The 25,539-nt window shown below is 60.3% G+C and overlaps 1 protein-coding gene across 2 annotated transcripts in view; it reads left to right on the top strand.

The window, feature by feature from the left end:
- The window catches only part of PRR5 (proline rich 5), a 52,629-nt gene that overhangs the window by 5,901 nt on the left and 21,189 nt on the right, over window positions 1–25,539 (top strand). The window contains exon 2 of one of the 2 annotated variants that reach the window (XM_054506733.2): window positions 17,356–17,475. In XM_054506733.2, coding sequence (XP_054362708.1) covers window positions 17,366–17,475 — 110 coding nt within the window. In that variant the 5' untranslated portion in view covers window positions 17,356–17,365. Of the gene's footprint in view, window positions 1–17,062; window positions 17,476–25,539 lie in introns of those variants that run through there. The other variant, XM_045872355.3, reaches the window with a different exon arrangement.

Here is a 25,539-nt window from a genome sequence, read left to right as displayed (position 1 = left end):
CCACCCCCCGCCCTGCACTCACCCCTGCAGGGTCCCACCTACTTGGTCCTCACGGCAGCCCGCAAGGGAGGTAGGTCCTCTTACACCTCCGTTTTGTGGTGGGGATACCAAGGCTCAGAGCAGGGGTGCGGCGGGTCGAGTCTCCAGCTACTAGTAGCTGAGCGGAGATTTGGCCCTCGTCTGTCTAACTCCTGTCCCTGGGAGGCCACACTCAGTTCTAGCCCGGAATCAGGGGCTGGGGTGTCTGTCCGTCCTGATGCGACACAGAGCTATGACTTTGGGTTTGTGCATTTGATTTTCAGAGTAACAGCAACAACAAAAAACAGTAGCAGATGGCTTCTTCCTACTGCCGTGTGGTGGGGGAGGAAGAGCAGGGGGTTCAGGTTCTTTTGTTCACTCATTCATAAAATGTCTTCTGGGTGCACTGGCCGCAGGCCAGCATTCGAGGCTCCGTGGACCCGTGGGGGACACTGATGCCACGGTGGGGGGAGCCCCCGGAACCGTCAGGGCTGGGTTCAGCGCCCGGGCCCACTCACTGCGTCCAGACGGGTTGGGTGGGTTCTGGCAGGCCGCTCGGCCTCTCTGAGCCCTGGTCTCCCGGCTGTGACTTGGGGGCAAACTGCGCTTCCCTGAGTGAAGATCGCACCTGTGTCCTTGTTCTCCGTCACCTCTGCACACCAGCCTGCTGGGCATTCATTGGCCTTTGGACTGGGTCTGGTTTCCAGAGAGGCCCCAGCAGGCTTTGCGGTCAGCTCTCCCAGGGAGGGCCAGAGCTGGTGCCCGGGGGGGCTTGCAGAGCTGCTAGCCTAAGGCAGCGGCTTTTCCCAAGGGGCTCAGAGTTCCCAAGGCAGGCTGGGGTCCTGGAGCCGGGCTGACCTCCAGCAGCTGTAAGAGGGAGCCAGGTCACATGCAAGCTATTGATGGGATACCTGTGGGTGGCCGGGGGTCATCCCCAACCCCCCAGGCCCCCCACCCCGTGCTGGACCAGAGCCACTGTCGCCCCGCGCTGCCTGCCCATGCATGCAGGGCATCTCGTCTGCCTGTTTGCTCTCCACTTTTCCCTCCTCTCGGCCTCCCCTTGTGTTCCTCTACCTGGAACTCTTCCTGCCCTTCTGCACCTGCCCTGAGGGCTTCCACTGGTTCTTCATGGCCCTGCTGGAAGGTGCCCTCCTCCTCCAGGAAGCCTTCTCGGCTGCCCTGCGTCCACCCAGGCAAGATGGGGCAGCCCTTGGAATGTTTGCTCATATAGTTGAGGCAGCATTTAGCACCCCATGCTCATCTGTCCCCGGTGTCTTTCCCTCCAAAGGCTCCCAGGTGGGGCTCTGCGTGATTCATCTGTGTCCCCGGGCTCCGCCTGGGGCCGGCACAGAGCAGAACCCCAGGAGTGTCTGATGAATGAACAAGTGAGCGAGTGAGTGAGTGACATCCCCAGGACCGTGGCGGGGATTTAGAAACATGTGGTAAGGGACGTGTGCAGAGCTAGAAGGTGTGCTCTGTGTGGAAACTCACTGCCTTCCTGGAATAGACTCTGTAGACAGGGACTCCATGTACCTGACCTTCCAAGACAATGGACGTTCAGCTGGACAGGAAGGATTTCTGGGGCCAGGAGAGAGACAGGTGGGCGGGGGCTTGTTGCAGAGCCCTGGGGGTCAGGAGGGCTGGCCTCCTGGCCTTGGAGCTGTGTGGCCCCGAGCAGCTCATCCCATCCATCCGTCAGGCCTCATGTCCATCCTGCGAACCCAGCATTTACCTGTTGGAGGGAAGCAGGCAGGCGGCAGGGCGTGTTCACGGGTGTTGAGAGGCATGTGCCGAACCTCTGGGAGGCGGTTGCCACAAAGACACAGCTCCTGCCTGCTGGGTCTAGCTCTCCATCGGACTGGCCTGACGTAGTCCAATGAGGGAGGCTGACGGGATGCAGACCCATGCTGTGATGGAGCTGTCACAGAGGGAAGCCCAGGGGAGGCCCCGGCTCAGCCATTGGCCTTGCGTAGCTGGCCCCTTGCTGGCGGGTGGGTTTGCTAAGAAAGCAGGTGTGCCAGGCCAGTGAGTACCGTGTGGCTGGAGACCTGGGGGAGGGGGAGGTAGGGGTGGTAAGACCCTGAAGATGAGGGCTGGACGGGATCCTGAGTGATGCGGGGGGAGAGGGGGCATGCCCCCTGAGAGCATCACGAGAGCTGCATCCCCTGAGCCCTGAGCGCTCCACCTGCCGGCCTGCCGCTGTGGGAGGCACTCTGCACTAAGGAGCCCGTGAGATCCTTGCCCCGACCTTGCGAGGCAGGCACTGCTGTGTCCCCATCTCACGGAATGGGGAAATTGAGGCCAAGTCACAGTAAGTGACAGAGCTGTGCTTTGAATCCAAGTCTGTTTGTCTCCAGAGCCCAACCTGGAATATCCGGCCTTTCCTGCAGCCCTTGCCCCTGACAGAGCCTCCAGGGCTTCTGCTGGGTCATCTGAAGAGACGGGGTTAGCAGCTGACGTCATACAGCAAGGGAGCATCATCACAAACCTCACCACCTCGAGTCCTCCCTGGGACGTGTTCTGTCATCTGTGGTCAGAGCATCGCCCAGGGTGGCGGGTTAGGGGACGAGATATAGCACAGGAGGCACCCTGGGGACAGGTGAGCCCCCAGAAGTGGGAAATGAGTGTCATGTCACAAGATCAACCAGAAAGAGCTCCGAGCAGCAGTGGGCCCCTGCCACCGAGGTCTGCCCACTGAGTCACAGAGGGGGCGGGGCCAGCGCGGGTGAGCCTTCCTCTGCTTTCCCTGAAGGTGAGGAGAACCAGCCAGTGAAGGGAGAAGGCCTCCTCTGTGCTGATGGTCAAGGTCGGGGGCCATCATCTTGGTCTGTCGGCCCCAAGGCCAAGAGGGTGCTCCAGGAGACTACAGGCCCTGGCGTTGGGGTGAGGGGGGGTGTTGCTGAGAATGTCCCTGAGGCAGATGAGCTTCTTCCCTGCATGTGTGTTAACAGGTGCTGTAGGCCCTGGGTAGGCAAGAAGGGAGGAGGGAGGAGGGAGGAGGAAGAGGCCAGCCCAAGCCCCAGCCAGGGCTCACCATCCTTCCCTTGCTCCACCAGGAGAAGGTGAGGGTCCCCTACCCCCGTTTTCAGCTGGACAGGCAAGGTGGGGGTGGGCTGGGTCCCCTGGGTGTAGCCTCGGGTGCTGGGCTCTAGACTCAGCAACGTGCCCAGTGCAGGCCTCCGTCCCCAGTTGATGAAATCAGGATTTCTCCCTCCCCCGAATGTTGTCTCTTCCCAGAACAGTTACGATGGTCAAGTAGACACCAAGGCTGGCACAGGGTAAAAGATTTGGCCAGGGTCAGATTCAAATCCAGCACTTAGCTCAGGGCCTGGCCCATGCTAGGTTCTCAAGAAATACTCACTGGACAAAAAGGAGGGACATACACACAGCCTCTGGCCCTGCCCTTGTAGCCCTGTGTCCCCAGTGAAGGGCTGCTAGCTGCCTGCCCACCTGGGAACACTGTGAGTGAGTGCTAAGTAGTACTTATGACCACAGGAACCAGCCAAGGAAAGTCAGGAACATGTCCTTAATAGAGAGAGGTCTCACTCTCAACCTCCAAGCGGCCTGGGCAGTGCTGTCCTCCAAATGCAGATGCATACGCACTGTGGTGGAGCTCCTGGAGAAGACATTGCTGGGTGAGGTCACCGTGGGCCGGGTTTTGCAGGATGAATAGGAGTTGGCTGACCAGGCCTGGCTTAGAGGAAGGTCTTTCCAGATACAGTGAAGGGCAAGCATGTGGCCATGAACTGGGTGGGGCCTCAAAGGACAGCAGCTTTCTCCAGGGTGTTGACCTCCACTTTCATTCATCTGGGAAGCCTCAGGGAGGCTCTTGACTCCTCTCTCTCTCCCCCTCAGACATCCCCAGAGCTGACAGCTTGGTGGGGTACCTGCAAGAGGCTGAGAGCTTACAGCCGCATCCTCTTGTCTCATCCCTGTGGTGTAGCCCTAGAGACCCCTTCCTGTCACCTGCCCCTCCAGTGGGGGGGAAATCGCTGTGGGCTGAGGCAGTACAGGGGAGCAGTGGAGTTTACAGGTGCTGCAAGGCTGCCTCACAGCCTCGGTTCCTGGGCAGAGAGATCTCACCTCCGTCCCCACCTTATCCGCCACCCACGCTGTGAACCACAGAGAAAGAGCCAAAGCCTCTGTTATGCAAAACCAGAAACCACTGAGAAGACCCGAACAAGGAGCCCCTGGGGGACCAGGCCAGGTGTCTGGGCAAGGCCGTCCTCCCACGCTCCAGACCCAGAGAAGGGCTCAGGGAGACCAGGTGGCAGCCGTGTCTGCCTCCAGGTCCTGGCTCTGGCCCTGTCGCTGGGGGGACTTTGCAGACCCATGGGGATCCCTCTCTCTGATTGTGGCTGGCAAGTCATCTGGCTGTACTCCAGGACCCCCACCCAGCCCAGGAGCACACCCCTCCAGCCACTGCCGTCAGAGCAAATGAAACGGGTGACAGGAACAGGGACCTGGGCACACCAGTGGAAGGTGGGGAGAGCCCAAGCTCCTGCCCTTCCTGAGGAGCCTGGTTTCCTGGCTCAAAGGACTCAGCAGATGAGCAACGGGGACCAGGGCTGGGGAGACTGCATCATGCTCTTGGGGCCCCACGGTGCCTGGATCTGAGGCCAGCCTGCTGACCTTGCCCACAGATACGGGGTTCCCAAACTGATGCGAGTCCAGGAGGGCTGGGGTCAGAGGGGCAGACTGGGCGCAGGTCCCGGGGCTTTTCAGCTAAGCGAGCCACACATAACCCCCGCCCCCCCTCCCCCCCAGTGCTCACAGAGCCCGAGCTATGGGCCCGCCTCATCTCAGCTTCCCGGTGGGAGGGGGTTCCCAAAGGCCCCCGCACCTCATTTCGCATCCATGGCCCCTTCCACCATCACCACAACCCCGTGAGGTCCTGCCATCATCCCCACGTGACATGCGCGTGTTCTCATGCTGGTGATGGCGGGACCAGGTGGGAGACTCAAGCCGGCAGAACCTGAGGGCCGGCCGGGCTTGCGGTGGGGAGGGGAGATAGCCCATGGGCTCGAGAGGCCTGAACCCCAGGCAGTGGCCTTTCTGAAACCTTCACACACCCCAAGGCCGGCAGCATGGTGCACACTCTCCCCGCCAGCCTCCACGCCCTCTGCCTGGTAGGGCTCTCATCCTTCACACGCCCTACAGGTCTGGTCCCCCCCTGGAATGGCCCTCACCCTCACCTAACTTCACTCCAAGCCCAGCTCTTGGGGCTCTGGGGAGACGGGCCAATCCTGGAGGGAGACCCTGTCTATCTGAGCTCCAGCGATGGCCCAGCGCCGGGCAGGTCTAGGGACAGCAGGTGCGGTGGGTGAAGGGCACAGGAGGGAGGCCCGAGGGTCACCTCCTGACTGCCTGTGTGGCCTTGTGTTTTCCACGCCAGAGCCTCTCCCAGTGGGCTGCTGGGAGATTACATCCGGCAGGTGGAGTTGCTGAGCACAAGGCCGGCCCCTGCTGAGGGTGCGGCCCTGAGTCTCGCTCCCCTGCCCGGCCCTCTGTGGTCCCGGGAAGGGAGTCAGGTTGTGGCGGCTCCCCTGCTCTGTGGGCCACCTAGGAAATGCCCCCTCTGCTCTCCCTGACCCCCTGTGTGCCTGCAGGAACATCGCTTCCCCTCCCACAGCTTCAGCAGCCTGTCTACACAGCAGGACTAGTGATCCTTGCATCAGAGGCGATTGCAATGATGTGATTGTGTGTGTACCTCCTCGGGCCTGTGCTTGGCTATTAGAAAAATGTTCCTAAAGTCATACCCGTGGTTGGGTTGTTGCTATAAGCATTATCAAGATGCACCTGGATTGAAAGAATAAATAAATAAAGCGTGCCAGGAGGTCCAGTATACCTGTGAGATATGGACCGATTTTTGACTCTGAGCTTCCTAGCAACAAGAGCAAAGAGAAAAAGAGGATCGCTCACTAGATTTGAATGCCCTTAAGATGAAAGTACAGGTTTTCCTGGTAATGAAACCCAAGGGATGATCCTTCTAGGAGCCCATGAAGGGGTCCCCGTGTGATGTGCTGAGCAGCATTCTTGGTATTCCTGTGGTCTGGCTTGATCCAAGGACCTGGTGTCTGGAACAGGTCCCCAGGCTCCCCTAACTGCAGGGGAGAGGGAGGGGAGCATCCTCAGGGGGTCTGCGAGAGGGACCCAGTGAGGTCCCATAACCTCGAGATGACTGAAGCGGCCTGGGTCATCTTCAAAATCCACAAGGATTTCACCTTCATCTGTTATAGAGCCATATGTATTTAAGTACAAAAATAACATTTTCCGTCCTCCAAACCTGCCCCCTCATGCACACCTAGCCGGGTGCCCAGTAAGCTGGGACCACTGAGCCCCATCCCCAAGCCCAGGACGCTGGCTTCCCAGTAGGCAGCTGGCTTTTATAACATCCTGCTCTGTTCTTATTTTCTTGTATGCCTTTGACTGTGTTAAGCAAATTCACTTTACAGTCTCTTTCCAGTAGTTTCTTGGCTCAAGTTCTCAGGAGTTTTGTCCTGATAGTTGTAGTGTTTGCCTCCTTCCCTCCTGGCGGCCTGTTTCCTTGGGCGCTGTGTCCTTGGGATCACGAGTTTATTTGCAGCCAAGTGTTGTCTGTGGACACCTGGCCTGGCTTGGGGGCCTGCCCCTCCAGGGCACCTTTAGGATGGCTCAGGTGGGCAGCCCCAGGCTATCACCATCCTGGTCAAGCCGCGTCCTCTGTGAGGGCGGATGCCCGCACCGGTTCCAGGGGACTTGTGTGCTTTGCCAATTCCCTTGAGCTCAGGTAGACATACACCAGTTTTCTTGGTCATCTCTCTTTGCCAGGGGGCAGGTCTTTTTCTCGGTCACCCATTTATTAGAGGCGCAGCCCCTCGAGAGCCCTGGCTTTGTGTTAGCTCAGTTGCCTCTCCAGCACCAACCTGCTCGCTCAGTGTCTTCCCTTCTGACTGCTGGTTTTACCCTCTGTCTCAACACCCCAGCTTTTAGTTCATAGCCTTTTTCTGCGACGTGCTGATTACAGCACAGTGAGTAGAGCGTAAGACTCAAGAATACAGCTCTGGGAGCCAGACTGCCTGGGCTTGGATCCCAGCTCGACCAGCAATTCAATTTCATCATCTGTGAAATGGGCACAGCAATGACTGAGGTTGCTGGAAGTGCTAAAGGGCTTGATGCACTAAAGCACCGAGAATGTCCCTCTGCATTGAATGATCGAATCTTTCAAGCACTCTTCAGGCCTTCAGTAAAATCAATACTAAATACCATCTAAGTGTAGGAATAAGACAGTCTGAATGATAATATTAGTATTATCATTCTGGTTGCTGGTGATTTTCCTCACTTTCTTACAAGCACATACAAAAGTTATGCGTTTAGAAGATGTGCCATTTTTTTATCTAGCATTTCTAGGAGATGTGTGTAGGGAGAGAGCTTTCAGGTTGTGTCATTCTTTAAATCGTCCAGCCTCTTGACCTTTGAGTGGTCAATGCAAAAGAATCCTAATGCCCCCAGCGGTGACTGCTTCTTACAGAGCACTTTCCAGAGTCTGCAAAGTACCTGTCTCCAAGGCTCCTACTAAATGGCAGGCTGTCTCCAGAATCCGGTGGAATCCAGTTCAGCCACCGACCCGCTCTGTGTCAGCTTCCCATCAGTGCAAATCCTCCATCCTCCATCTCTTATCTGAGACCCTCAGGGCCAGATGTGACTTGGGAACTCCTGCTGGATTTTTGAATGATGATTCAACCTGTTGATAGCCCTCGAGAGGTATCAGGGCAACATCCTAGGGACTGTTTCTGTACTAGATCCACACAGAGTGGGGTAGACAAGGACTCCAAATAACCTTACATCAGGGTGGATCCAGATTTTGCGGCCAGTCTCTGAAAAAACTTGAGTTTTCGGAGCTTGTGAGTTTCCTAGCTGCGGACGGGGATCTGCAGTGGGAGAGAGAAATTAGCCTCAGCTCCCCCTCCAGCAAGCAGAAGTGGGGATTTAGAGCCAAGGAGCAGGGCGGGGGTCAGTGGGTGGGGAGGAAACCTGTGGGGTAAGGGGCACTCTTGTGACCGACTCAAGGGAATTCTTGCTGAAGGCAGGCCAGGGTGATAAGATACGGAGAGTGGGGGGTTGGGCTCAACTGGCCCAGCAGGATTCCTGCTCAAACTGGATCCTACAAGGACGGATGGGGAGCCCAAGGTCGGTCCAGCAGAGGGCTCTGAGGAGCCTGACCAAAGTCGGTCAAGAAGAAAAGTCTTTGTCTGTGTCTACCGGGCACTTAGCTCGTGCCTCTGCTCACCACAGCTGTGGCCTCAGCAAGCACCCAGTCTGATAGAGGAGGCGGGCCCGGTCAGAGGAAGGACGGCCTGGGGGTTATTGGCCGAGTTGGGGCAGAGGAGAAAGGGCTGCATCGCCAGGGTGGGGGCAGCTGGTGATAATGGCTCGCACTGATGAGCACCCACGGTGCACCTGGCCCATTTTATATCTGTGGACACATTTTCAGCCTTGGGAGTCACCCGGGGAGGAAGGTGTTATTATGGTTCTCATTGTACAGATGGGGAAACTGAGGCATGGTTGAACAGCAGTCGTCAGCCCGAGGTGGACCACTGTTCACCGGTAAATCCACAGCCCATGCCCTGGATCAAGACACCCTGCTGTCTTAGTATTATTATTATCATCAATATTGCTGGAGAAGAAATTAGTTGGGGAGGGAGGAAGGGCTTCCCGGGTGGAGGGCAGTGCCCGGAGAAAGGCCCGGGGTGGGAAGCAGGCAGAAAGTCTGGGGGACAAGCAGTCACTCTGTCTTCTGCTTGGAGGTTGGTGGCAGAGAGGGGCCTGGACGGGCTCAGCGGGGGGATGAAGCAGTAATGGAAGGATTGGAAGCCTGTGTCCAGATTGTGGAGGGCCTTGGACACCAGGCTTGGGAATGTGGAAATCTTGCAGGCAAAGGCCTTCCTCTGAAGCCTCTGAGCTGGGTAGCAAGTGAGTGTGCTCGCAGCAAGGTGGACCCCAGCAGGCTGCGAGGCCAGGAGGCCGTGTCTGGGGGCAGGGAGGAGTCCTGAGCCTGCAGGGGCTTGCGGGCCCAAAGAGGCGGTTGAACGGCAGGCACGGGCCTGGGACCAGTGCTCGCTGGCCCAGTGGGGGCTGGGAGGAGGGCGGGGGAGCAGTACCTGCCCAGACTTCAGGTGTGGAAGGGCCTGGCCTCCAGGCAGATGAATTCAGTCCAGAGTCCACCGTGCGGTAAGCCAGGGACGGGAGTGGGCACCACAGTGTCCACCCTAGCCCTGCCCTTCACTGGCCTGTGACCCAGTGGGTGACATCAGGATCTAGGACCTCAGTGTAGTGGGGAATGAGGCTGCCCAGCGGGCCGGGTTATGGTGGGGATATGTGGGCCAGGCACTCAGGAAGGGGCACCTCCCACCCCTCTAGGGAGATGGAAGCCCCCCCCAACCCTTCCATGAATCTCAGCAGTCTTTCCCCTTCATTAAATCCGTTCCTTCGTGGACTTTGAACCACATTCTTGCGGGGAATGGTGTTCCACGAGCCTCTGGGAGCAAAGCCCCGCACTTGGCAGCGTCCAGATAACCCAATGCCACCTCCTTCCTGGGCTCTTTGGGCTTTATTTATGAAGTCAAGAATGCAGGCCAAGTTTGGATGCCGCCTCTTCCTACATACCCTGCTGGTCGGAATGCCCGCCTGGGGCTAGTAATTCCTAGGGCCCTGGGACCTGCCTGGAAGGGAGCACTGAGTGACAGAGCACTTCCTGAGGCCCCCAGTCCTGCACCAAGCCTTCCCATTCTTTCAGGCTCCCCCTCCTAGGTCTTTGTGTTGTTAGCATGAGTTCCGATATCCCAAGCGGTTGTTCTTTCCAAGGATTCTTCCAAGAAAAGTCTGCTGGCCAAGGAGGCGCCTGAGGGAGAAATAAAGCTGTCCACCCCCAACCCCCTCATGTCCTGGGATTTGTGCATTCTTATTGGAGAAAGCAGGGGTGAGGGAACGAAGGTCTCTCTGGTTGGCTGGGCTGGGGGACCGACCTGTCCACGTTTGGACGTCCGGTTCCCGGATGTGGAGGTCAAAGCCAGGGCCTGGGGGCGTGCAGACCCCGTCAGGGGAAAGGTGCTGTGGTCGTGTCTTAGGTCTGCCTTAATGAAGGCCCACAAACTGGAGGGTTCGCAACAGAAATTTCTTCTCTCGCGGTGCTGGAGGCCCGAAGTCTGAAATCAAGGTGTTGGCAGGGCTAAGACTCCTTCCTTGTCTCTTCCAGCTTCTGGTGGCTGCCGGCATTTCGTGGCGCTCCTTGGCTTGTGGCCACCTCTCTCACCCGTCCGCCTCTGTCCTCACACAGCTGTCCTCCCCCAGTGTCTCTCTCTCTCTGTGTCTTCACAGGGTCTTCTTATAAGGACATCAGTCATTGCATTTAGGGTCCACCCTCCTCCAGGATGACCTCATCTCAACATGGTCACATCTGCAAAGACCCTATGTCCAAACGAGGTCACGTGCACAGGGACCAGGAGTTAGGACTTCAACATGTCTTGCTGGGGGACACAAGTCTACCCACAACAGGAGAGCCGATACCCCCAGGACTCAGTCCGTCAGGCCGACGGCTGTGTCTGTATCCAAATCAAGGTTGCAGCACAGGATGGGGCAGGCAGGGTCGTTCTCCAGGAGGAGGCTGGGAGGGACGGGCACCCGGGTGGCAGTGGCCCCCAGCTCCCCCCACCCCGCACGCTGCCGACCTGGCCTCTAGAGGTGATGTTGATTACCCACGAGAAACAGCGGTGGCTGCCGTTTACTCCAGGCCTGCTCTGTGCCGGGCCCCCTGCAGTCACATGCGACCTCATCAGCGAGGGAGGTCATCGAGTGCACCGATGTGGAGTCCGGGCGGCCTGGGTTTGAATCCTGGCCTGGCCGTGTGAACTTGGACCAGTCATTTAATCTTTGGGGGCCCCAGCTGGCTTCCCTATAAACGGGGATGACGGGGGCAGCTGCCTCCGTATAGAATTGCTATGGAAAGTCAGGGTGGGGCGCCTGGGTGGCTCAGTTGGTTAAGCGACTGCCTTTGGCTCAGGTCATGATCCTGGAGTCCCAGGATCGAGTCCCATATCGGGCTCCCTGCTCAGCAGGGGGTCTGCTTCTCCCTCTGCCCTCTTCCCTCTCGTGCTCTCTGTCTCTCATTCTCTCTCTCTCTCAAATAAATAAAATCTTTAAAAAAAAAAAAAAGAAAGTCAGGGTGGAGGCGGTAATGTACCAGCCCCTAGTGAGTGCTCCCCAAGCATGGTCTGCAGTCACTGCTCTCATGGTACCTCACACTCATGCTGGCAGGCCCCATGGTTCTGTCTCCCCATTCCATTCAACAGAGGAGACAAGGCGCCAGGAGGTTAAGAGGCTGGCAGGAGAGGTGGTCCCCCAGGGAAGGGCCCTGGTTTTGGGGGCGCTATGAAGCCTGCAGCCTCTGCTCTGCCCCACTCCTGCTCTGGCTTTTACCCTCACTGTGCCTCGGGCACCTATTTATAGACCAGAATCGGGGTTATCCAACGCCTGCCCCGGAAGGGCCTGGGGAGCTGGTTGTTCAAGACCTCATTCACAGATAGGAAAGTCAGGTTTGGAGAGAGAATCATGTGAATGCGGTTACGGGGTGATCGTGTCGGAGACAAGGGACCTCTGCTGATCAGAACCTCCTCACCTGCCCCTAGAACTGGATCCAGAGCAAGCAGAGGGGGAGTGTTCGGAGAACAGAGGCTGGAGACCACCCACTTGGGGAAGAGCTCGGGACGGGGTCCTGGTGGCAGTGGGATGGGGCTGGGGGCTCAGCTGGTCGAGAGGAGACTGGAGGGGCACATGAAGATGTGAGGAGGTGTTGGACAGCACGGGAGCTCACCCCATGATGGCAGAGACCTTGTCTTTCTTGTCCCCCACTGTATCCACAACACCTAGAACAGTGCCTGGCCTGTAGTAGGTTTTCAATAAATCTGTCTGCAGTGTTTATTAAAGCACGAGGGAGGCGGACTTTGCCTCACCAGCCGCACACTGTCCCAGCTCCAGTACTTCGTAGCTGACAACCCTTGAGCAAGCAACTTAACCCCAGTCAGCCTCAGGTTCCCCCTCTGTGAAATGGGAGTAATGATGGTTGAGCCCGGCTCTAAGGCCACAAGAGGGACATTTCCTCCAGAGCAGCTTGAGAGCAGGACCCACCCGCCCCAGGCTTGTCAAGCGGGAGTCGCTGTGAGGTCCCCCACTCATGGAAGATGACAAGTGTCACTTTTGATGCCCATCCAGCCTGGGATGATGGGCGGCTGTCCAGCCTCGGGACGGTCACTGAGAACAGCGCATTGCAAGGCCTTCAGAGATGACCAACCGAATCACGGGCGATGCTGGAGTTACCCAGCGTCACAGCTCTGACTCGGGAATCTCATTCTGCCACGCGGCCCTAACAGGCACCAGTTACAGGCCCCTGGCACACAGCCCATGGTGACGTGAATTGTCTTGTCCCGCCTCACCCCCTCGCGGGGCAGGCATGTCGCCACCCCTGCCCACCCCGGAGAAGGGAGGAGTGAGCCGGACACTCCTCCCATGGCCGTGGCTCCCTGTGCCCGGCACATTGCTAAGCTGCACCCTGGGTGTCCAAGACCCCAGGGTGCAGGAGGCACTTTCCCAGCCGGCTTCGGGGGAGCACCAGGCTTCGCCACCAGGGGGCAGAGGTGCCCCCTCCCTGCGGACTGCCTGGAAGTGGGCAAGATGCGGGCCGGCTGAGGACAGCGCTAGCGACAGTGACAGAGCTGGTGGCCGTCCACCCCCTTGCCCCCCAAGCTGGCCTGGCTCCAGCTCCCGCCCTGCCACTTGCTGACTAGGACTTCGGGCATGTGCTTCGCCGCCCCCCCAGCCTAGATGACCTGGAGGGCACAGTACAGATCTGGTGTCCACGCCCGTGACCTGCCGCCCTGCCGCTCCCTGGGCCCCCTCACGGACCCGGCCGCGTCGGGGTGGCTGACTCCCCGCTTCGGGGGGCACACGGACACAGGCTGGCGTCCCAGAACTCCAGAACTCTCCCTGGTGACTCGAAGTCTGGAGGCCGGGGGTGCAGAGCTGTCCGTCCCAGGCGTCGGTCAGGCTGCCCGTCCGGGAAGTGAGGGGCTGAGCCAGGCTCAGGGCTTGCAGACCCCGGGGGACCATGAGAGTCCCCTCAGGTGCTCGTCAGTGACCCCCAGGCCCTGCCCCCACAGATCCTGACTGAGGTTCCCAGCAGCAGCTGGACGGGGCATTTTGAACAAACCCCAGGGCGCTTTCTGGTGCAAAGTCTCAGTGCCGTGAGCCCGTGGACAGGGGCCAGGCCCATCCTGCAGGTCACCTTCGGTCGAAGACAGGACCTCTGAGCCAGCCCCTCGGCACAGCCGTACTGCAAGGATCAGAGACACCTGGCTCGCCATCTCTGGCCACGTCTGTGGGTAGCATGTGGCCCCTAAAGGGCTTTATGGTTCTCATTTTCCCCTGTCCTTCAAACTCACCTGTGGACGCTTGGGGCAGGGGAGCAGTGACAGGCAGGGCTCCTAACCCTCAATCCCATCCCTGTTACAGACGGGCAGACTGAGGCCCTAGGAATCACCGGACTTGGTGGCAGGGCTGATGGACCCCAGTTCCGGCTGCTCAATCTAGGGCTCTCTCTCCCAGTAGAAGGACAAGTCCTGGGGTCCCTCTTGGTGACCAGGGCCCTGTACCAACTCCCGACACCCCACTGGTGGGTGGGAGGGGGGAACTAAAGCTTCGGTCCTGGGGGAGGAAAGGGCATGGTTGGGGCCACCTGGCCTGGTATGAATCCAGAGCAAGGTTACTCTGGCAGTTTGGGGGATTGGGACCCTAGTCTCCCAATCCCTTCGACAGAGGGCATTTCCCTCCCCTGAGTCTCAGCACGGATGGGCCCTGCCCAGGGCCGCCCTTGCAATACAGTCGCTCAGTCCCCAACCCCTCATCAGGCCTGGAAGGCCCATAGTGAGTGGGGGGCCTGGTGGGTGCCCAGAGCCCCTCTGCCTGCCTGTGGGGGCAGCAGCTCAGCGACGGCCGTCACGTGAGGCCGCAGGCCCAGGAGGCCTGGTCATCTGATGCTTCCCAGGAAGCCAGAAATCAGGGTTTCTATGTCAATCTCTCCACTGTAAAACCTTGGCTGTGTACAGTTCTTGTTTTTTGTTTTCTCTCCCACACTGCAGGCTGTGCAGAACACATTTAGGGGCTTGACTTGGTTTGTGGCCGCCCCGTTGTCCCCTGCCCTGGGGGATCAGGACGGCCTTGTCTCCTCCTGGCCTCTGCCTCAGATTCCAGCCCTGGGGGTTGGCTGCTCCCCCGGGCTGTCGAGCCCCACCCCCATATCCCTGTACCCCTCACTGCCTGTCACCAACCTAAACACAGGGCAGCGGCACCTTCACCTGAGTCCCCACCGTACCCTGGCCCTGGGCTATTGGGTGTAGACAGATTTTACGGACGTCCTTAGCCAGGGCTAGGGGGCAGTTACAGCAAATTCCTTAACACAAACGGCAGACAGCCTTGAAGTCCCTCAGCCATCCCTACCTCCGGAATTTCTTGCTGGCCACATCTCCCAGAACCCTGGTCTCCACCGCTCCCAGAGCGCTTCCTCTTCTCCCTTCCTCCCACCTCCCCCTCTGGGCTGCCCTCACCCACATGCCACCCATTTTCCCTTTAATTTCTCATCCAGAGGGGTCCGCCTCCCTCCCACATTGAGCTGGCCGCTCCTGCCAGCCTGCCCGCCAGCACCAGAGTCTGTGCTGAGCGCCACCCACCTGAGTGTGCCAAGCAAGCAAAGCCAGGCCTCTCCCCTGGCTCGGGAAGCCACCACGCATCCCATCCTACCCAGGGTCCATCCCCACGGCTCTGCTCCGCCCCATTTACACCACTGGTAACTACCACGGCTCTGTCTCCGGCGGTCCAGTGGGGGCACCTTCCACAAAGCATTGGCACTCCTATGGTCTAACGTAGTCCCTCCACTCCTGCGGACAGATGTTTATCCATCCATTCGCCTCAATCTGCACCGCATGCCTACTGTGCACCGGGCTTGGGAATAGAGTACTGAGCCAGTTTAACAGTCCCTGCCCTCCGGGCTCATGGCACTAGGATGGAAAAGTCACCAGATGACCAGGGGGCAACCCCGGAGCCTAACCCAGGGTGAAGGCAGCTGGAGAAGGGGGAGATGACTGGCAAGGAGGGAGGTGTCTGGTTCCCGGCCTGGACAGCTGGTGGTGGAGGTGGAGGGAGCATACAGGCTCCCCAGGTGTTTCTAAAGGGGTGAGAACCTGCCAGGGCCAAGGAAGGGGCCAGCTCAGTCCTTCCTGGCCTGTAGGCTCACACCAGGTCGTGCAGGTCTCGGCCTTGGGGATGATGGGCTCTGTGGGTCTCCATGGTCTTTGGTCTCCGCTCCGTCGATTTTGCGCTCAGGGCCAGGGAGTCTGATGGTCATGACTCTGCCTCCCTAGGGTGAGGGTAATGCCGATTGACTTTAACTGGGCCATGTATCCCTGCGAGGTTCTCGTACATTTTATATGGGGCTTTCTTGGCCCTCGAAGCCGCACAAGAAGCTCATCTGCTGCTTGGCCTGATCTTGGCAAACCATCCCACCTGGGACATTGGGCAGAAAGAGCCCCGCTTTGGGGGCTGAGCCACTGCCTCCTTCAGACTGATTCCTGTCTCTACACTGCATCAGACTGAATTAGCTAGCCCCCATCCATGGCATGGAAGGAATCCCTTTCTCAGGGGGCGGGTGCTTTGGTTCTGCCATTGAGAGGAAGCAGGAGATGCACACACCCTGGCATGAAGGACCCAGTGGCCTCAGGGCCTCAGTTCCCTGTTCTGTACAACAAGGGGGCGGGGCTCTGAGCATCCATCACCTGCTGAGATTCTAGGATCAGCCCCTTGTTTCTCCCCACTGATTTACAAGGGAAGTGTCTATGGGAAGACAGGGGGCAGGGGTTGTGGTGCTACCAGAACTTGCTCAGCATAGGCATGGCCCCAGGAAATGCCCAGGAGGTAGAATGAGGGCAGAGATGCTGTGGTGCCCTGTCTGATTTGTGGGGGGGACAAGGCGGGGGGGGGGGGGGAGCTGTTGTGCATGCCTGTGCTGTGTGCTTAGGAGGCCTGGGTTGGCCCAGCTTTGCCATCTGCAGATTATACGGCGTTGGGCAGGTTATTTCACTTTCTAGGCCTCATCTCCTCAACTGAGAAATGGGAAGAAGCATTCCTACCTCTGTATCAACTATACTCAAAAATTAATTAATTAATTAATTAAAGAATTCCTACCTCTTAGAGGGAGATTGGCCTGAGACCAAGCATCTAAAAGTGCTGTGTAAAGCGTGGAGAGCACCAAGGCTGCGCCCTCCCTTCACTGGGGTTACTCTCCCCAGCCACGGAGTCTTAGGGGACCCACTTGTTTTTACCATCACTGATACCCGGTGGAGCACCAGCTTGGCTGGTTTCTGCGGTGGAGAGGCCACTGATGATTCCCCCAGCCCCAAGTCTGTCAACCCCTCCACGCCAGAGAAGGGTGATTAGGCATGCCCAGGCTGGGCTTAGGTGGGGTGGGGTCCTGGCCCAGTGCCCCAAGGGGTCTGGAGGTCTCCACCAGGTCTTCATGAGAACCTGGGAGGAGTCTGTGTCCACCTGGCAGGGTCTTGAGGGATCTGTGTGGGCACAGCCTTTGTGGGGATGGCGAGGGGGGTGACTTTGGGTGAAGCATTGGCAAAGGGGGGGAGGGTGGAAAGGAGTCACTGAGCTTCGTGGGTGTGGCCCCAGTGGCCGCCTCAGGGGGGACCCTTGGGGTTGGGTTCTGCGTCCCATGAGTGTTGGTTTCCTGTGGGCAGGTGGCCCTCCGAAGACCCCAGGGGTCCAAGCGCGACCCGGAAGGGCACATCGACGGGGCTTTGGGGCTGTCGCAGCCAAGGAAGAGCAGCCCCCGCCCCCGCTCGTGGTCCCGCCCCCGAGCCCGCCCCTTTGCATGAGGCCCCGCCTCAACCCTGCACGGGGCCGCCCCTGTTTCCGCCCCCTCCGGCGCGGCCCCGCCCCCGGCCCCGCCCCCGCCGCCGCCTCCGTTTGCGCCGGGTCCGCGCTGCCGGCCGCGCTCTTGGCGCTCTCCGCTGCGGCCGTTCGGAGCAATGATTAACCCGGCGGGCCAGCCGGCGCGGGGCCCGGGGCGGAGGCGCGGGACCGGGGCGGGACCCCGGAGGGCCGCTCAGCTTCCTGCTCTCGCCCAAGTTTCCTCGTAGAGGGCGCAGTGCCGGCCGGGGCCCGCGGCGCGGCGTGGCGCAGGGCGCGGCGCCGGGCGCGCGTGGGCGCGGAGCGGGCCGCCGGGGTCACCATGAGGACTCTCCGCAGGTTGAAGTTCATGAGTTCGCCCAGCCTCAGTGACCTGGGCAAGAGAGAGCCGGCTGCCGCCGGCGCGGACGAGCGGGGCACGCAGCAGCGCCGGGCCTGCGCCAACGCCACCTGGAACAGGTAAGGCCGCGCCCTCCCGGCCCGCCCGCCGGGCCCGGGGCGCCAGAGCCCGAGGAGAGGGAGCCTTCCGTCGGGCCCGCAGGCGAGGAACGCCGCGGCACTTCACGGTTCGCAAAGAACTTGCTCCGCCGGAGTTGTGCGGGCGGAGAGGGAAGTTTAGTGCAACGTGTTTCTAGAAGGGAGGGACGAGACCGCGGACTCGGGGATCGTCCCGGAGCGCCCAGCTGGTGGGCGACGGGGTGGGCCTGGAGCCTGCGTGCTTGCCTCCCACCCGGGGGTCTTCCCACGTCTGCGCCCCGGTGCTCATGGCAGTCTGGGAGGTAAAGAGAGCAGGAAGTATTTTTCCCATTTCGCAGACGAGCCTCAAGGGCGCTGTCGGTGGGTGGCCGCTGCGCTTCCTGTCTCAGAGTAAAGGTCCCTTTGGTCTGAGGGGGTGGGCGGGTAGTTTCCCCCGAGCGGCCCCTGTCCTCCCAGCTGTCAGCAGGGGTGCAGCAGCTGCCTGGCATTCCTGAGACGACCCTCCCCCCTGGGGGCCTTTCCCAGACTAGCAGGGGCGTGGGAAGTCCCCCCACCCCCAAGCTTTGTATGAAGAGCAAGGCTGGGATCCGGAAAAGAGATGGTTTATGTAGTGGGATTCCCCAGCGTGTCTGTTCCTGATCCCTTTTCAAAGTAGACATTTCCACCAAAAGGAAAAGGGAAGGGAGGGGAAGAGAGTGAGAGGCTGTTCAGGGGGGGCTGTGGATGCCGTCCCCCCCCCCCCCACACACACACACCTGGCAGAAAAGTGTTGCCAGATGCTCCGCTGGCTGTGGTCCTAGCCCCCAGGAACCCGGCTGTCAGTGTGGCCACACATCGATTCTGTTCATGGAGACTTTGCTGAGCATCCTAGTGGGCATGGGGCCACCAGCCTGAGACCCTTGTCTGTGCACTAGGCAGGACCCCATCATCTGCGCGCTTGGCTTCTGTCCCCTACCAAGTTGCCGACTGCCTGGGGCTGGGTTTGCCTCAGTTTCCCTGTCAATGGGCGTGTGCATTCCTCCTTACCGGGCTGATGTGGAGACAGTAAAGGAGGGACTCTCACTGGGGAATCTCAGTGACCCACTGACTGCACAATGTCCTAAGAGTTGATTTCTCTTGTCTCAGAGTTCAGTAGATAGATGCTGAGCGCCCCGCCCCCCCCATTCTCTGGTTTAGTGGTAGGAGCCAAACAGATTTAGTTCCATTCCCAGCTCTGCCTCTTCCCTGCTGTGTGGCCTTGAGCAAGTCAGTCAACCTCTCTGGGCCTTAATTTCCATAGCCATAAAATGGGCTCATAAGGGTGTCCACCTCACAGGGCGGTTGTAGGGATTAAGTGCAAAACATACATATTCAAGCTGTCTGCGCGGTGCCCAGCACATAGTATGTAGTGTGGAACTCAAGCCCAAACTCGTGCTGGGGTGGGCCTGTAGGGATGAGGTTGGAGGGGCCCTCAGGAGTCTGCTGGTTCCTGAGCTTTCACCACCAGCAGCTTTGTGAGCCCCTCTCCCCCAGCCGGGGTCTCCTGCTGGGGGTGTCCAGACAGAGGGGAAGGCACTGGCTTAGACAGCCACCTGCCCGTGTGACCCTGGGGCCAGCTCTGAGTCTTGCGGAGCTCAGGGAGGTGCCTGCTAGGAGAGGCCGCCTGAGTCCCTCCACTGCTTTTCACTTAATGGAATTTAGAACTCCAGCACCTGTCAGGCCTCAGAAGAACACGTTTCCTCTCCCCCAGCTTGAGTCTTCCATCCCTTGGGCACCTGGCCGCTCCCACCTGCCATCTTGTACTCCTTCTGTTCGCCCGACCCCTTCATGTCCCTTGGTTCACTTTGCCCAGCGTGGGAGTTATTTCTCCCATCCGCCCTTTGGAGGTGCAGAGGGGGACACAGAGCACCCCGCAGACCTGCCCATGTCACTGTCACCCATGGAGGACAGGGCAGGGCCTGAGCCCCTGCTCTTTCCTCCCCAGGCAGAGGGGGTGCCGAGCCAAGGAGAGGCAAAGTGCCTTCCTCTGCCCATCCCTGAGTGGGAGCAGTGCAGGGCTGGGGGTCCGCTCTGGTCTCTGCCCGCCTGCCCCTTCTTGCAGGGCTCCCTGCAGGGCCCCCAGGACAGCAGCCCTCATGCAGGACAGCTGTGTCCGTCTCCAGGGCCTGCCGTGCTGAGCTGTTCACGCCTCGTTTGGAGTCCGAGGCCTTTTATCTGTGCGACCATACTAGTCTCATAGGGCTTCTGTGACAAATTGCCATGAGCTGGGTAGCTTTGAACAACAGAGGTGTATTCTCTTGTGGTTCCAGAGGCCAGAAGTCCAAAACGAAGGTGTCGGCAGGACTGTGCTCCTTCCGAAGACTCTAGGGGGGTATCCTTCTGCCTCCTCCAGCTTCAAGTGGTGTCTTGGCTTGTGGCCGTCTGCCTCTGTCTCCTGGGCCTCTGTTGTCGAAACTCCCTCTCCTTTCTCTTACAAGGACACCGGTCATTGGCTCTAGGGTCACCCTCATCCAGAATGATTTTGTCTCAAGATCCTTCACTGACTACATCTGCAAAGACCTTGTTTCCAAAGTAGACACAAATTTCTGGGGACTCTATTCAGCCCACCACAGTGACCCTGGGCACATCCCCTAAATTTCCTGTGCCTCTTTCCTCCTCAGAGCTTGCTCTTATGAGAACGGGATCCGTGCAGTCACTTAGACATTCATCGTTCAGTTCGTTCCCTCATTGATTCCTTCGCTCCCTGACAATGGGCGGCTCCCGGGGCCGAGAGGCAGCAGAACAGCCTCCTGAGCCGGCTTTCGGGGAAGGAGTCAGGAGATAAACAGGGACATAAGGAAAGGCGTGAGGTCACTGTAGGTCGCGTTTAGTGCCCGGAAGAAGATACACAGGTGAGTGCTGACTGCGCAGCTGGCCCAGCTACGCCTCATTCCTTCCTCCAGAATGTCGGTTCCTGGGTGTGCAGGAGATGTTTGAGTGAGTGGTGGGTGCCAGGCCCCACTGGCCCTTACTTCTCTGCTGGCGGGTTTGTCCCCTGAGCCAAGCCGAGTGCAGGGCCCCAGACAGGCCGGGGACTCAGGAGGCCGACCTGCTGCTCCCACCTGGAGTCTCCCCTCCCCTCCTCCCTCAAGGGCCCGGACATGGCAGGTGGTGTTCCGCTCTGTCCATGCATTCCTCCTGGGCCGCCCCAGTTAGCTCCTCACGGGGTCTGGACGCCATGCAGGGGTGGGGCCTCTAGCTCCATGAAGGTCATGCTCATGAGCTGAGGGGCGAGAGGGAGCTCTCCAAACCTCAGCCCTAAAGGCCTGCCTAACACGGGTCCCCTGGGCATGTGTTTGGGCCAGAGGGTGTTAATCGTTATGGAGTTAGTGCTAACTCTTATTCTTTGCGGGCCAGAACCGGCCCGAATGCTTGGGGTTTAGAGAGCCTGGCGCCCACCCCACCTTCTAGGTATGGGAGGGGAGGCCCCAAGCAGGGTGGAGTGTGGGCGCATGCGGGGCCTGGCACACTGCCCTGCGTGGGACACTCCCTCCCCATCATCTCCCTCCAAGTAGCTGGGATGATTATCTTCAGCTTACAGAGAGGGAAACTGAGGTGGGGGGGATGGACTTGCTCAAGATCCCACACTAATGTTAGGGCCCGGGGGTCTGACCCCAGGTCTGACTTGAGGTCACGGCGCAGGGACCAAGAGAGGTGGGTGTTGGTAAGAACCTGGAGGCTGGAGGCAGCCACCTTGTATGCACTCCCCTATCCTGGGCATCTGGGAGCCCTGCACTCAGAGGGCTGACCTGTGCTGGGCCCTGACCAAACCCGAGTCCTGACGGCGCTCCTGTTGTTCCCCAGCAGCCCTCAAGGTCGGGCTCGTCGGCCCCATTTTGCAGGGGAGGAAACTGAGGCTCAGAGAAGTTTGGGAACTGCCCAGGTCTCCCCAGGGAGTCAGGGCAGATGCTGGGATCTAACCTAGGTCCAACTCCAAAGCCTGCGTGTCTACCACCCCCTCAGGGGGGTCTCTGAGGGGCCGGAGGAGGTTGGCTGAAGGCTCCAGGGTGATCCATTGGTTGGGCGTGGGGGTTGGAGGCTGCTGGGGGCCTGTGCTTGGCTCCCCCTACGCCACCCCTGCCTCTTTGCCGCTCTGGGGCCTGAGCCTCCTGCCCCCCTGAGGCAGTCTGGGTGTGGTCCATAGAAGAATGGCCCCCCAAAATGTCCCCACCCTGGCCCTCCAGAACCTGAGACTATGTTAAAGGCAAACGGGACTTTCCGAGTGTGATTAAGTGAAGGATCTTGAGATGGGGGTCCAGTGTCATCACAAGGGTCTTCATAAGAGCGAGGCCCCGGGGGGCAGGGCAGGGGAGGAGGTGGCGGGATGGAAGCAGAGATCCAAGGTGCCACAGTGCTTCCCGTGAGGGTGGGAGGAGCCTGAGCAAGCACCTGGGCGCGTCTAGAAGCTGGAAAAGGCCAGGAAACAGATTCTCCCCTAGAGCCTCCAGAAGGAGCCAGTCACACCAACACCTTGATTTTAGCCTCGTGAAACTGATTTAGAACTTCTGGTCTTCAGAAACGTAAGCCAACACGTTGGGGTTGTTTTAAGCCACTATGTTTGTGGCGTTTTTGACGCCCGTGCCCCACCCCCCCGCCCCCCTCCGCTCCGGGCCACCACTTCTCACACCCCAGCCTGGGCTCAGGGCTGCTCAGGGCCGTGTGCGGCCCTCCCCATCCTGGCTCCAGAACCTGCCTCACAGCTGGGAAATGGGGAGCCATTCCAGGACAAGGGCACTCCATTGTGCCCTCCGCAGTCCGGCGGGTCAGGGCGCTTGCCAGGCGCCCGGGGGGGGGAGTGCAGGGGGGCACGGGCCCCTCCTGCTCAGCCAGGGACCCTGTGAGGGCTGGGGGCTAGCACCCAGAGCCAGGTGGACTGGAACCAGGGTGTGAGTGGGATCTGTTTGCTGAGGAGCGGATGGAGCTGACACGGGGCTAGAAACGGCATTGTCATCCCATTTACCAGAGGGTCATGTCGGGGCCTGGCCTGGGGGCACGGTCGGCTTCCAGGTTGCCTACCTCCTGTGCCTTTCACCTGGACGTGAAGAGGAAGCCAGTGGGCCCTGCTCCTGGGGCAGCTAGAGCAGAGCCAGGCAGCCCCCCCTTAATCTCTCAGGGCTGGGCATGACCCCCAGGTACCAAGGAGGACACGGGGGCTCCATTCAGGGATAGACAGGGGAGAGGGAGGACTAGAGCCTTGGCTGTCAGTGGGGTGGCAGCCAGCAGCAGGAGGAGCCTGGGGGGCCCGTGGCGGACCCGGTGGAGCCCAGCTCCTCTGCCCTTCTTCGTTCACTTGACCATCCCTTCCCGCGGACTGCAGGCCGGGAGCCGGTGAGACATGCCAGGCCTGGACACCAGTGGGAGGGGCCCAAGGAGGTGGCCACCTTGCTCAGGGTCTGGCTCGGCCTTCTGGGGTCACCTGGTGTCCTCCGAGGCCTCTGGAGGCCAGGTCCAAATCGAGGTAGGCACCAGAGAAAGGCAGGACTCTGCCTCCAGGTCCCTGCCAGGGGCCTTACTCTCTCCAGGGGTCCTTGGAGGTGTATCAGCCGAACCGACCAGAGGCCCGCCATTCACTCTCTGCTGGGGCTTCCTCTATGGGCAGGTGGGGGCGACACTGAGAGGTCCACACATGGGGTCCCCTTCAGCCCGCAGCCCCACGTGGGCTCCAGCCCAAACCAGGGTGGCCACAGGCAGATGCCCCCAGGAGCCCTACAGTCAGCCCTCCCTCTCCCAGTTTGGCTCTGCCCCACCCCCTTCCTGGGCCATGCACTCTCCAGGGGCACCCTGGAGCCTCACCAGGGCTCTAGCACCTTCTCCCCCTTCACCCCAGGCCCACCCAGGGCCCAGGCAAGAGACACTGGGACTCGGCCCTGCCCTCCTGTCCTGCACTGGGGAGGGGGACAGGCTCCACGAAGGACTGCCCAGTGGGGAGAGGCTGTGGGTCTCACCCGGAAGTGCCCTTGGAGGCTGCCTGTGGTTTGCACAGGAGCATCTGCCGGTGTCTGCGCTGGGCCTGCCCACCTCTGGCCAGGAGGCCACAGACCGGGGAAGCTGGGGTTTCACTTCTATTTTGGAGGGAAGATAAGTCACACGAGGGCCTCTTGTTCCCCACCCTTCCTCTCCCCAAGTGGCTCACAGCAAGGTTCTTTTTTGTTTGCCCAACTTGGACTTGGGCTAGAAAGGGAACCTCAGCCCCTAGCTGGAGAGGAATGGAAGGAGGAGGGCCCGTCCAGCTTGGGGCAGCGTGGGAGGCGGGTTCCGAGCCGACGCACCGGGGTAGGAGGACCGCGGGCCAGGCTCGCTGGCTCTGCTGGGTGTCACACTCAATGGACTCTGGGCAGTCCCTTGGCTCCCCAGACCCTCCTCGTTTCCTTCCATAGCCTGGGGTGTGACAGGCCCCCTGTGTGGTGGTTAGAAGGGAGAGACTGAGAAAACCACAGAGCGAATGGTTGAGCTGTGGTGGGAGCTTCTGGGGACACACCTGTCCTCAGAGTCACTGCTGAAGATGCCCCAGCAAGTGTCCCCCGCGGGGCACGCCACTGCCCGGGCACGGTCTCCTTTGGGCGCTGGAGTTCCGAGTCCATGGTGTGGGTGGGGAAGCCGAAGCACAGGTGGCCAGTGTTCACAGTGGGCAGAGAGGGGACGGCGGGTCTCAGGGTGACCCCTGGGCTGGGCCGGGGGCTGCTCAGGTACAGGTGTTGAGAGACTCAAAGGGGGGTGATACGCTGGGTGTGGCACCAGCCTGAGCCTGGGGGTCAGGGATGGGGGCAGAATAGTCAAGCAGATAGACCTCCCCTCCCCTAAAAGACCACTGAGGTCAAGTTTTTTTCCACAACACCAGTGTGAGGGAGGAGGGACCCAACCTGGGGGGGTTGGAGGAGGGTTTGAGGTCCACGGGGCAGGTGGAGGGCGAGCCTACAGGGGAAGGGACAGCAAGGACAAAGGCCCTCAGGCAGGAGGGGCTGATACATCTGACTCCCCGGGGGCCTTGGGGAGGACCTGGTTCAGAGAGCCGGCCTCACCGTCCAGACCCACTGGTGCAGGGTCACCTGTGGGCTGGGGTCCCTCCGGAAGGCTGACGGGAAGAGGAGGAAGGCCAGGGAGAGGCTGCTAGGAGCAGGTGTGTGTGAAGAGCAAGAGAGGCTGCCCAGGGCTCGGCCTGTGCTGGCTTCCTCCCGCCTCGGGGTCCTTGATCCCCTCTGTGCCTCAGGAGCGGCTGGGCCCCCGGGTCCCAGGGTGGTGCCCAGGACTGCCGTGCGCCTCCGGCCCCCCAGCAGCCGGGGCCGGGAGCCAGCTTGCAGCTGCTCGGATTCCGGCGTGGCAGCGCTGGAGGACCACTGGCTTCCCGGCAGCCGTTAGGCTTCCTGGCGGATTTTTCTCTTCTCTGGCTGTAGATGGGGAGCAGCCTTCCGGGGACACAGTGGTGGGGCTGGGTCCACCAGGGACTTCCGATGGGGGTGAGCGCGGCCCCGGCCAGGCATTTCATCCTCACAGCGGCCCAGGGTTGGGGGAAGCAGAAGTTGGGGGACGTGTGTCTTGGACATGCAAGTCAGTGGCATTCTGATGCCAGGCCCGGAGCAGACGGGCGCCCCAGGTCAAGTGACCAGTGTCCCGCGTGGTCTCAGCCAGCACTTGCTGAGAGGCTGGTAACTCCCAGTGGAGCTGGTCTCGGCCTCGGGCCTGGCGGGGACCAGCCGCGGACCTTGGATGTGGCCCCACACGGCTCACGCCCCCGGGGGGTGCAGGTCCCTGCGCGAGCCCTGCCCAGACCCGGCTGTGTGGGGACAGAGGGCAGCTGTTGGGTGAGGAGCTCTGTGCCCTCCCAAGGGGATGTGGCTTCTGTGAGCCTCTGTGTCCCCATCTGCGAAGTGGGGGGCCAGTCTGCATTCCTGGGAAGCATGGAGCTAATGCCAATGGACAAGGGCGCCAGGAGCTTGGTGGCTGCTACCTGGTCTGCGATGTGAACGGCAGCGTGTGTCCAGCTGTCCCCTCTGCGCTGAGGATCACGGCAGCAGGTCTGTGAGCTTAGAG

The sequence above is a fragment of the Mirounga angustirostris genome, unplaced genomic scaffold, assembly GCF_029215605.1.
Source record: "Mirounga angustirostris isolate CCGP_5_RB_7025 unplaced genomic scaffold, mMirAng1.0.hap1 SCAF_5, whole genome shotgun sequence".
Classification (NCBI taxonomy): Eukaryota; Metazoa; Chordata; class Mammalia; order Carnivora; family Phocidae; genus Mirounga; species Mirounga angustirostris.
The sequence above is the reverse complement of the archived record's forward strand: the minus strand, read 5'-3'. Positions and strand labels throughout refer to the sequence as shown.